Source organism: Eptatretus burgeri, chromosome 8 (genome assembly GCF_056783735.1).
Source record: "Eptatretus burgeri isolate ZD-2024b chromosome 8, Ebu_testis_v1, whole genome shotgun sequence".
NCBI lineage: Eukaryota > Metazoa > Chordata > Myxini > Myxiniformes > Myxinidae > Eptatretus > Eptatretus burgeri.
In genome coordinates, this window is record NC_140968.1 from 14,796,774 (window position 1) to 14,809,937 (window position 13,164).

Below are 13,164 nucleotides of genomic sequence, written 5' to 3' on the forward strand. Positions count from 1 at the left end.
AAGACCTTTTTGGGTTGAAAGAAGACGGGCTTAAAAATGAGCAAACCCAACTCATATGGTAAGGTGATAAGTGGGGGGGTGGGGGGAGAGCGGTCACGTGGTAAAAGAGTGGGCACTTGGTAAGGAAGGGTGGTGGAGTTGCATGATCAGGGGAGGGGCGTTGGGGGTCACATGGTAAGGGAGGGTGGTGTGGTTGCGTGATAAGGGGAGGGGGCGTTGCTGGTCACATGGTAAGGGAGGGTGGTGTAGTTGCGTGATAAGGGGGAGGGGGCGTTGGGGTCACATGGTAAGGTAATGGGGTGGAAGGGGTCACGTGGTAAAAGAGTGGGCACTTGGTAAGGAAGGGTGGTGGAGTTGCATGATAAGGGGTAAGGGGCGTTGGGGTCACATGGTAAGGGAGGGTGGTGTGGTTGTGTGATAAGGGGGAGGGGAGTTGGGGTCACATGGTAAGGGAAGACCTTTTTGGGTTGAAAGAAGACGGGCTTAAAAATGAGCAAACCCAACTCATATGGTAAGGTGATAAGTGGGGGGGGTGGGGGAGAGCGGTCACGTGGTAAAAGAGTGGGCACTTGGTAAGGAAGGGTGGTGGAGTTGCATGATCAGGGGGAGGGGGCGTTGGGGGTCACATGGTAAGGGAGGGTGGTGTGGTTGTGTGATAAGGGGGAGGGGAGTTGGGGTCACATGGTAAGGGAAGACCTTTTTGGGTTGAATGAAGACTGACTTAAAAATGAGCAAACCAAACTCATATGGTAAGGTGATGAGGGGGAGGGGGGAGCGGTCACGTGGTAAAAGAGTGGGCACTTGGTAAGGGAGGGTGGTGGAGTTGCGTGATAAGGGGGAGGGGCGTTGGGGTCACATGGTAAGGGAGGGTGGTGGAGTTGCGGGATAAGGGGGAGGGGCGTTGGGGTCGCATGGCAAGGGAAGACCTTTTTGGCTTGAATGGAGACTGGCTTAAAAATGAGCAAATCCTACTCATTGACAAATGAATCTCTCTCTATCGAGTGCAGCCTGTGGCTGCTGGTTGCATCATTGGTTGGGACACGGCTATTCCGCTGATGCAGTGTCCCCCTTACCAGTACACTGGTACTCATTTTGCCAACCTCGGAAGGATGACAGGCTGAGTCAACCTCCTGGTGTATTAATTCAGCGGCAAACGGCGCTTGAACTCAACACCCTAGGATCCCAAGCCGCCACCCTAACCACTAAGCCAACACCAGGCTTGACAAATGAATGATTCGCTGTGAATTAATCTGTCATTGTCGTTTGAAATGGTACACCACCTTCCATTTTCATCAAACACCCTGCAATGGTGTTCATAACAAGTTCCGCAGTTGTTAATAAATGACTTATCGATAACTCTGTGGCGCACTGGCGGCGAATTTGCGATGCTCCATGAAAAGAAATGGAGGTGAAAGTTAAAAAAAAAAGAAAGAAAAAGTGGCACCGAGGAAAAGTGTGACTCGGGAGCGTGAAAATGTCTCGGGCGACGAGCCAAGCACCACGTGACCATGATGTCGCTGTGTCCGTTTTGCTTGTGGATATATCTCTGCGCCCTTGGCCCGAGGGGCAGGTGTTTATGTGGCAACAGTTGTTGTTATGACAGAGTTGTAGTGAGGCAGTAGAGCATGGTGCATGAGACGGGAACATTCGTTTGGCAGATTGTCAGCACTGTTACGTTGTCAGGGTTAAAATAACACAAAAATCAAACCGTACCAGTTGTCATGCTTCGTAGTTCCACGCTCAACCCTCGACTACTGTAGCTTTCTTTTTCTCATGAATGGTGATGTTTCCTTGGAGGTTAAATCGGAGGATTTTGAAGTCTCTTTTGCAGTGCTTGGGTTTACAGAAGAAGATCCATTCGTGAGTGCTCTTTGTCAAGGTCATAGCTTTGGAAACTTTTTGTTTTTCTTTGATTCAAAGAGGCTGAAAAAGTTTATCTGCAGGTTGCTGTCATATGGAGGCCTCGTTATGACATTGGCCTCGTCTGTTATTCTTTCCCATTTTTGTTGCTCCTTGGCAGTGCATGCTGTTTAATTAATTATTTTTTATATTTTTTCCCTTGCATCAAACAACAAGGACTGGCAAGATAGCTTAAAGGTATCTACAGTCACCTTTGTGCCGTCTAGACTGGGTTCGAATCTCAGCCCAGCTACAAACTGACAACACGGTGCGGAATCCCTCGGATGGACATTAAACCGGTCTTGTTTGCCGTTATTATTTTGGTGGATGTTGAAACATCTCACAATGTCCTTCAGGAAGATTAGGTGAGCTATCGCAGGCACCCTGAAACGAGTCTCAAAATCCTGCGCTTTCAGTCGAGTATGCGGCATTGGAGGGGCGACTCGTCCGGGATTACTTCAGCAGAGACGACGCTTTGTATGCAGAGCATGGCACATGAATGAATTCCTTGAGCAGCTCACTGTAGAAACTATACTGGGATGCTATTATGATGACATAAGTGACCCACAGTGTAAGTGAAGAAACAAATTAAAAGAAAGAGGATCAAGGAAAACCCATAAAATACATCATGGAGTTAAAAACTGAAGATGATAACTCGCAGCCATGTTCACATCCCCGAGTCACACTTTTCCTTTGTCTCTGTCCCTCCCTCTCTCTCAGTAATCTGCATTTTCATTTCGCTTTAATGATACATTTAGATATACTAGTGCGTGTCCGTAGGTGCAGCTTCGTTCCTTCACTCTCGTAAACGACGACTAGATTGGGGCATTATTTCATTTAGATCGGACCAACCGTATCATAAATGGCCATAACTTGGGAAACATACTCAGGTCCCCAGCGTCAATTGTGACGTCATATCAAACGAAGAAGAAGAATTGTGACGCCCCCCTCTCTCGTCCCCTCTCTCCCCCCTAGTCTCACCCCTCCTCTCTCCTCCCTCCTCTCTCGCTCCTCTCTCTCGTCTCCACTCTCGCCCCCACTCTCACACCCCCTCTTTCGCCCCCTCCTCTCTCGAATTGTGACACCCCCTCTGTCTCGTCCCTTCTCTCTCGCCCCCCCAAACCTTGGGATTAATTAATAATTTGAACAATTACTTCAAACCTTGGGAAAACACAGCTTTCAAACCTTGGGAAACAGCTGAAACGGATGAAGAACGATATCAAACCTTGAAAAGGCACATTTTTTCCAGCGTCAATTGTGATGTCATAGCAAATGAAGAAGAAGAATTGTGACGTCAATCGTGCAAATAAATAAACATTAATTGTGACGTCATTCGTGATGTCATAGCACCGTGTCCTGTCATTGGTTGACAGATAAATGGCCGTAACTTGGGAACCGCTCGTCTGATTAATATCAAACCTAGAAAAGGCACATCCACGGGTCCCCAGCAATATTCCTGGCAAGTTTCAATCAGATCGGACCATCAATCGTGCAAAAAAAAAACATTCATTGTGATGTCATAGCACCGTGTCTTGTCATTGGTTGACAGATAAATGGCCGTAACTTGGGAAGCGCATCCGATTAATATCAAACCTTGAAAAGGCACATCCGTAGGTCCCCAGCAATATTCCTGGCAAGTTTCAATCAGATCGGACCGTCAATCGTGCAAAAAACAAAACAAAACATTAATTGTGATGTCATCGCACCGTGTCTTGTCATTGCTTGACAGATAAATGGCCGTAACTTGGGAACTGCTCATCCGATTAATGTCAAACCTTGAAAAGGCACATCTGTGGGGCCCCGGCAATATTCCCTGGCAAGTTTCAATCCGATCGGACCGGCGGTCGTTGAGAAACTGCGGTCACACACACACACACACACACACACACACACACACACACACACACACACACACACACACACACACACACACACACACACACACACACACACACACACACACACACACACACACACACACACACACACACACACACACACACAGCTGTAAAAAAAGATATATATATATATATATATATATATATATATATATATATATATATATATAATAATTTTATTTATTTTTTACATCATCCTGGAATCAGAATGTGCTTGCATCATTCTAACGACTTGTGACCGCTTGGAAGGCGAAACGCATGCTGTGCATGGTAGCTGATTCCACATCCCCAATTCTTGGGAAGAATTAAATTTTGAAGGAATAAATTACAGCTTCAAGTATGACATCATTTGAACTTGCAAGAAACACCCACTCCCTTAGGGAGCATTGGCAAGTCCTCTCCCACCCCCCACCCTTTGCAGTGAGGGATGGATTTGTTGTTGTTGTTGTTGTTGTTGTTGTTGTTGTGCCCATTTCCTGATCCTGGGTACTACCAACACATATGCAAAATTTGCTGGAAGATCAGACCAGCTCTGCTTGTTTTCTTTGTTTTTTTTTCTTTTTTGTTCTATGATTTTCAGATGTGTATATACGCATGCACGCACGCACGCATACACACACGCGTCCACACAATTCCTTTATTATTCCCGCGCTTTCGAAGAAAAGCGGGAATATTGTGATTGCCTCCGCCGTCCGTCTCTGTAACTCCTCCTACACCGTTTGAAATAGGAACTTGAAACTTCGGGACATAGTCGATATATGTATGGGGAAGTGCACAACACTGTCGGATTTTTGATATGACCCCTAGCGGCTGGGCCAGAGGGGGTGGGATCAAGGGGGCTGATTAAAAAAAAAAAAAAACTAGAACTACATTGTCGATGGCACTCCATCGCATATTCCCGTGCGCACTGCTTTGTCCCATTAACGCAAGTTTTTTTTTTTAATCAGCTCCCATGACCCCACCCCCTCTGGCCCAGCCGCTAGGGGTCATATCAAAAATCTGACAGTGTTGTGCACTTCCCCATACATATATTTACTATGTCCCAAAGTTTCAAGTTCCTATCTCAAACGGTGTAGGAGGAGCCATTTTGACCCCCTATCCGCTAAGCACCCCCTCCCCCCCCAGCACCCTCTGATCATCATGTGTTTAAAAAAATATGTTGTTAAATGTATAACTCATGAATATGTTTGATTTAAAAAGCTATGACAATTTTTTTTTATCGACCCCCTCCATGACCCCAACCCCTCTGGCCCGGCCCCTCGGGGTCATATCAAAAATCCGAAAGTGTTGTGCACTTCCCCATACATATATCTACTATGTCCCAAAGTTTCAAGTTGCTATTTCAAACGGTGAAGGAGTTACAGGGTAAGACAGAGAGCCGGACGTATGGACGGACGTACAGGCGGACGACGGAGACAATCGCAATATCCCCGCTTTTCTTCGAAAGCACGGGAATAAAAAACTAGCGTTAATGGGACAAAGCAGTGCGCGCGGGAATATGCGATAGTGTGCCATCGACAACGTAGTTCTAGTTTATATAGTATGATGATCACATCTCCCAAAGAACGGGGCAGGTTCTAAAAAAAAAAAAAAAAAAAGACTAGGTTGTGCATTGTGCGAGTCTTTCAACATTTTAAAAAGTTATAACATTTGTTAACTCTCAGGAGTCGACCATTAACGTGTAGCAAGGAGTCCCATACCAAATTTGAGATTAGCGTTGAAGTTTAGGTGGTTCGCCTTCTCATCATGGTGATCAATGCAGGCAGCAGTTTTCTGTACTTGCTCGAGCCCACTTATGGTTGAACCAGTTTTAGGGTTCCAAGCCTGAGCACCATATTGTAGTTGAGGGTATACCAGAGCCAGGTAGGCTCTGATTTTAACTTCCTTAGAGTAAGGAGACAAAATTCAGCACAATAGTCCAAGAGTGCGTCTTGCCTTGTGTACAATCTTCTGGCAGTGCTTGTTCCATCGAAGATTGTGCAAGACCATCACGCCCGAGACACTCGTACTGTTCCACTCGTGGAATGGCGTCACCGAATATCTCATCCTCGTGTAGATCTGGTTTGCGATTCTTCGTCGTAGTTGGAGTAGCACACTTTTCCATGTTAAAAGCCAACAACTACTACTTGGTGGACCAGTCACGAGTGTACACAGGTCTTCCTGAATGACGTGTAGCGTAATCCCCTCTCCTCTTGTTTAGTTCAGCAGTTGATAAGGTCCTGTCGACGTGCAGCATTATACAGTGGGGAGAACAAGTATTTGATACACTGCCGATTTTTGCAGGTTTTCCCACTTACAAAGCACGTAGAGGTCTGTAATTTTTATCATAGGTACACTTCAACTGTGAAAGAAGGAATCTAAAACAAAAATCCTGAAAAACACATTGTATGATTTTTAAATAATTAATTTGCATTTTATTGCATGAAATAAGTATTTGATACATCAGAAAAACAAAACTTAATATTTGGAACAGAAACCTTTGTTTGCAATTACAGAGATCAGACGTTTCCTGTAGTTCTTAACCAGGTTTGCACAAACTGCAGCAGGGATTTTGTCCCACTCCTCCATGCAGATCTTCTCCAGATCCTTCAGGTTTCGGGGCTGTCGCTGGGCAACACAGACTTTCAGCTCCCTCCAAAGATTTTCTATTGGGTTCAGGTCTGGAGAATGGCGAGGCCACTCCAGGACCTTGAGATGCTTCTTACGGAGCCACTCCTTAGTTGCCCTGGCTGTGTGTTTCGGGTCGTTGTCATGCTGGAAGACCCAGCCACGCCCCATCTTCAAAGCTCTTGTTGAGCGAAGGAGGTTGTTGGCCAAGATCTCGCGATACATGGCCCCATCCATCCTCCCCTCAATACGGTGCAGTCGTCCTGTCCCCTTTGCAGAAAAGCATCCCCAAAGAATGATGTTTCCACCTCCATGCTTCACGGTTGGGATGGTGTTCTTGGGGTTGTACTCATCCTTCTTCTTCTTCCAAACACGGCGAGTGGAGTTTAAACCAAAAAGCTCTATTTTGGTCTCATCAGACCACATGACCTTCTCCCATTCCTCCTCTGGATCATCCAGATGGTCATTGACAAACTTCAGACGGGCCTGGACATGCGCTGGCTTGAGCAGAGGGACCTTGCGTGTGCTGCAGGATTTTAATCCATGATGGCGTAGTGTTACTTATGGTTTTCTTTGATACTGTGGTCCCAGCTCTCTTCAGGTCATTGACCAGGTCCTGCCATGTCGTTCTGGGCTGATCCCTCACCTTTCTCATGATCATTGGGGCTCCACGAGGTGAGATCTTGCATGGAGCCCCAGACCGAGGGAGATTGACTGTTATCTTGAACTTCTTCCATTTTCTAATAATTGCGCCAACAGTTGTTGCCTTCTCACCAAGCTGCTTGCCTATTGGCCTGCAGCCCATCCCAGCCTTGTGCAAGTCTACAATGTTGTCCCTGATGTCCTAAGACAGCTCTCTGGTCTTGCCCATTGTGGAGAGGTTGGAGTCTGATTGATTGAGTGTGGACAGCTGTCTTTTATGCAGATGACAAGTTCAACAGGTGCAGTTAATTCAGGTAATGAGTGGAGAATGGGAGGGCTTCTTAAAGACAAAACTAACAGGTCTGCGAGAGCCGGAATTCTTACTGGTTGGTAGGTGATCAAATACTTATTTCATGCAATAAAATGCAAATTAATTAATTTTAAAATCATACAATGTGATTTTCAGGATTGTTGTTTTAGATTCCGTCTTTCACAGTTGAAGTGTACCTATGATAAAAATTACAGACCTCTACGTGCTTTGTAAGTGGGAAAACCTGCAAAATTGGCAGTGTATCAAATACTTGTTCTCCCCACTGTACACAGCAGTGTTTTGGGGGAAGGGGTAATGTTTGAATTGAAGAAAGGAAGGAAGAGAGAAATTGGAGAGGGATAGGTGTTGGGTGGAGACACAAAAGGGGGAATTAGGTTGAGATTCGAAATAAGAAGAGGAAGGGAGCAAATGGAGGTGTCTCTGTATCAACGTACATTGCATTAATAATATGTAGACTGTCACTAATTCGATTTTTGCTGTTTGAATCTGTTACTTGCTATGCGGCCCTGACCGTTGGTGCCATAAGACCTGTTTATGGTTTGCAGCTCTGGAGTTTTGATTGAACAAATTGTCCTTTCGGTACAAGTCAACAATTATGAAACGTGTTTTGTTGTAATAATTACCTCACCGAAGGTGGAAGGAGGTTATGTTTTCACCCCTCTCTATCTGTTAGTTACTTGGCATAAAAAAAATTTTGCCAAGTATGTTGGTTTGTAGCGTTTGTCTGTCTGTCTGTTTCTCTGTTTGTCAAACGATTTTTGGCCACAGTTTTCGAGCAATCGTTCCAAAAAATTTTGTGTATGTAGTTGACCGGCCAAGGACAGCAACACTTAATTTTGGTGAAGATCCAAATCCAGATCGGGATCTGAGAATTTTTAAAAAGTGTTATTCTTCACCATTTGAGAGATGGGGCCAAAAACTCTGTCGGATATCTGCAAAAGTTGTGGACGACTTGTGACAAAACGAGGTGGAAGAGTTGGTTCGGTGACAAGAACAAGCCGATTTGATTTTGGTTGAGGTCCGCATTTAGATCCGACCTATCAGTGGGATACAAAATTTAACTGTTCAGCCTAGCGGAGGTATGCACTCTACCAAGTGCTGTTTCGTTTCGCCAAGTATCACTCTATGAGTGATGATTTTTTTTTGTTTTTTTAATTACTTGAAAAATCTTTGATTTCTTCGATTTTTCAAGTGCATTGTTCTGTCAATTTTTTTTGTCTGTTTGTGGGCAGGATATCTCAAAAAGTTGTGGACAGGTTGAGGGTATGACGAGGAATAATTTATTTGATTTTGGATCTGGATACGAGATTTATTTAACTGTTAAAGTGATTCTTTACCATTCCATCCATTGGGACCATACTCTGTGCAGAGCGTTGGCGCTACTTAAGCAGTCTCCTTGGCTATTGGGCACAATGCTGGACGGGTCACCATTCCGACACAGGATACCAGCAAGCTGGTACTCATTTTGCTGACCTCGGAAGGATGACAGGCTGAGTCAACCCCACCTGGTATTAATTCAACAGCTAAGCAAGATTTGAACTTGGGACCCTGGGATTCCAAGCCCACCACTCTAACCATTAAGCCAACACCAGGCATATTCTTCACCATTGATGGGGCCAGGAATGATATATAGCATGATATTTCAACAATGTATTGGGCCCGATATGTTCTCGTGGATCAGGCATTACGTGGTGGAGGTATGCGCTCTGTTGAGTGCCCTTCTCGTTTGTTTTGTTTTTAGTTAGGCTCACTTGGCTGTGCCTGGATGGGTTTGAGGGTAGAGTTGCAGCTGAAATGTGAATCCTATCCAGGTTCCTCCTGATGACTTCATCTTTTGTTTTTGCTTGTTAAGGTTCCTTTTTAATGACTGCAATGCAGGACGGCACCTATTTAGTTTTCCATTTGATTTGAATTGAATTTATTTTAATCCCATTCTAAATTCAATTGAATAATAATAAAAAATGTCATCGGTCGGGATCAGGTGGCCGATGAAAGCGGGACGTCTTGGTACCCGGTCATCACTGCCAGCAGTTATAAAGTAGCAATTCTAGTTCTGTCTCTTACTAATTATGTAACACACCAGTACACAAAGCTACGCAAACAACACACGGCACAAAACAAATCCTGGTGAGGTTCTGCAATCTGTGATTGCTCTTTTTCTTGTTGACCTTATTTTTCTTAGTATGAAATGACAAATTGGCTTTCTTTATTAATAAAATGTGTGAATACCAAAGAATGAACTAACATATTTGATTGAAGTTGTTTATTTATATACCTTAGCCTAAAGTGGATGGTTTAATTGTGTTGTCATTGAAGTTGTCACCCACATGGATATTGAGACCAGCATGTGTAGTGGTGTTCGATTGGAGTGGTGTCAGATTCTGGAGCTTTGTGATTTTTTTTTTTTTCACAAATTTTCTTTTCCTCTTCTTTTCTTTTTCTAGATGTGTACTCCTACAAACACTCCTGCGACCCCTCCAAATTTTCCAGATGCTATGGCTATGTTCGCCCGCCTAAAAGCATCGGATTCGCAGGCTGGAAGTCCAAGTTCTGTCGCAATGGCTACATCACCTCCAGGAGTGTTCGGGCAGCCCTGGCTCCCATCCCCTCCAACAGCTCCGGCAGGAGCACCTGCGGCAGGCTGGCCTGCCGCTGCACAGCCAGGCACAGCCTGCTGTCACCCACGTGGCTCAGTCGGCGCTTTCGTCGAAGCCGAGAGATGAATGGAGTACATTGTCGCAGATTTGGGCACAGGGTTTGTGATGCGGGTGAGGGATGAGGACAGCAGAGAAGCCAGAGGTGGTGGATAAAAACGTAAGTTGAAGGAAGCAGAAGCACGCATGGAAGGATGAATGCAAGAAAACGAGGGAATGAAGCCACCGAGTCACATTTCTTTGGCTGACAATGTTTGTGTATACCAATTAAAGTTTAAGTGAATAGGATCCAAGTTGTTGGTGCGTGGGTCGATTGGAAACGAAGTTTGATGAAGGTTGTGTGGATGGCGTGGGATAGCAAACGAGCATGTAACTCCTATAGGGCAGAAGCTACCCTAATACACTCAACCTGTGACATACATCCTGTTCAGGTAAAATTGAGCCCTCGTTTTGGGCACGGCATGGAATGAATCGTTCTCAAGAAGAGGATTTGAGGTTTATTTTTTGAATTTTTTTTTTCTTTTTTTGCATGCAGAAATGGCACTTCATATATGTATGTATATATATATATATATATATATATATATATATATATATATGTGTATATATATATATATATATATATATATATATATATATATGTGTATATATATATATATATATATATATATATATATATATATATATATATATATATATATATATATATATATATATATATATATATATATATATGTGTATATATATATATATATATATATATATATATATATATATGTGTATATATATATATATATTCATCCTTTATATTCCTTTGCACCATGAAGAGTTCCCATTGTTAGTGCTTGTTCTAAAAGTTATCCATTACGTACCACCCCCCTCAAGCATTGGTTCGCATGTGAACTTGATGATGGTTGGATATCCATGACCCTTTGTTTAATGACAGGCATTGTTAAAATCTCGACGTGGACAAAACTTTCCTCCACGCCAATACTGTTAAACACGCCGGATGCCCCGTTGGGTTATTTGGTGGTGTTATTGTTGTTGTTACCGTATCTGATTTGACTATACGACCATGCCATATCAAAGGTCATTTTCACAAATACCTTGTTCGCCCCTTCGGGCATTGACCTCAGAATTGTAGTCATTTGGGAGACTGTTATCCTGATGTTCAGGGGTTTTTTTTTCAGCTGGATGGCAGACATATCTTCTGACCACTTTTGTTGGTATGTCGAGCTTGAGCCGTTGCAAAATGAACATTTTTTTTTTTCTTTTGTTATCTGCCTGTCGATCAACATGTCATTCAGGATTGTGTGTAGATGGTATGATAGTGTGTGTTGTGGGGTGGGAGGCCATTTTCCCTTTTTATAGTTGGATTGAAGACTTTTTAAATCTCTTTTTGTGTGTGTGTGTTTTGGAGAACGCCCACCTCCCCACCCCCCCCCACCCCCACACACACACACACGTTTTGTCTCATTGCTGCGTGACTACGTTTGAGGATTCGCCCGTCCCCTCTCTCATCTTTTGCTTTTAAATAGTGCTGTCCAGTGTGTTCTGGTCGACAGTCATTGTTGATTTTGTACAGATATATTAAAAAAAGGAAAACGTATCAGACCTCTGTATTACACTATTTAAGAGCTCTTGTAAAGTTTTTATACAAAATTATCTGGGCAGAGCAGCATTAACTATTGCCTTTTTGTTCTTGTATTCTTTGAACACTGTTTCCATATGATGTTTATTTCATGGTAACACTAAGACAATGATTTCTCAGATTTCTGGTGAAATGATCAGTGCTGAGCCCTTCGGCCTTGTAGCCCGGTTACCGTAAGCTATCTTAGATTCGTTCTACATGTCTTCAGTGCTGTTACATTTATTTTTCTCTTGTCCCCCCGCCCCTCCCCATACACCCCAAATATGTTTCTTGTACGTATGAAATGTATGAAACTTACACCATACTATTTGGTTAAGCATCTAGAGATGTCACACAGCGTTTTTTATTTTTTATGTTTTTTTCCTGCTGAATATGAGGAATTGTAATACAATTCGTGGAATGATGTTAAGTTGGCGATGTTGGCTGCATCCCTACTGTATGTATCATTAAAGATATTTGGATTTGCATGCTGTGTTTTCTCGTTGCTTCATAAAGTACCATGACAATCTTTTCTTTTTGTCCTCTTGAACTACACTCATCGTCATAAAAAGGAATTTTGGTAAATATAAATATTTGAGGCCCTTACGTTTTTATTTTTTATTTTTTTTTTACAGTATCTTATGATGCACGATGAAAAAATATTATTGTTTACAATATCGACATGGCAGATATGCAGGATATGTTAAACCTGGTGCTGGGACTCGGTAGTAAAAACTCAGTTCGGATCTGGCTCATGAATTTCGGCCAACATTTGCTAGATCCCGGATTAGCTCAGAACTCGGATAAGTTTGGTATTTTATCTTTTTAAAATTTATTTATTTATTCAGCTGAGGGCGAGCGAAGCAAGGTCAAGGCTGTTTATTCCTGGTACGTGAATCACCCTGCAACCTGTGCCTACAAGAAACAGACTTTGAAACGCCAGCCAGATTTTCCATCCAAGCATCGATTGTGTAACTTTGGCTAAAAGAAATAATTCTCCACGAGTCGGCGCTCCTCTGTTGAAAGTTTTGTCAATCGCTCAAGCGCTTGCGGAGAAAACAAACTTAAAGCGAGTGCCTCGGCCGAAGTTCCACAACGAGGATGGTTGTGGATGCCATTTCTTTTTGTTGTTGGTTGTTTTTTTTTAAATTAATATACATGATTGATAGGCTCGTGGTAGAACTGGAATCGAGCGTTTGTAAATTGATCACAAGACGGACGCACGGCCTCGATCTAAGCTGCGTTTACAAGTACAGCTGGCCACAGCACTGCTCCCATGACAACATGATGTCCTACGCAGAAAAGCATAACTATGAATTAGTGACTTGATACTTTGATAGTGCAAAGTTTATTTCTATTAGTTTCGTTCCACACAATGATTTATAAACGAAAATGTCATATCATGCATATTTCCATGATGAAGTTTGCTGGACTTGCTGATTTTCACGACGCTAATCTGATAAATGTTTTTGTACCGTTCTTTATAGCTTCTCAGATGTGAAG

The 13,164-nt window shown here is 43.2% G+C and overlaps 1 protein-coding gene across 1 annotated transcript in view; it reads left to right on the forward strand.

Moving 5' to 3' along the window:
* LOC147021165 (UBA-like domain-containing protein 2-B) overlaps nucleotides 1-12,149 on the forward strand; it is a 13,364-nt gene extending 1,215 nt beyond the window's left edge. The window contains exon 3 of the mRNA XM_085891008.1: nucleotides 9,822-12,149. Within this exon, the coding sequence (XP_085747134.1) occupies nucleotides 9,822-10,100 (279 nt within the window). The 3' untranslated portion in view covers nucleotides 10,101-12,149. The remainder of the gene's footprint in view (nucleotides 1-9,821) is intronic.
* Nucleotides 12,150-13,164: the final 1,015 nt, after the last annotated feature.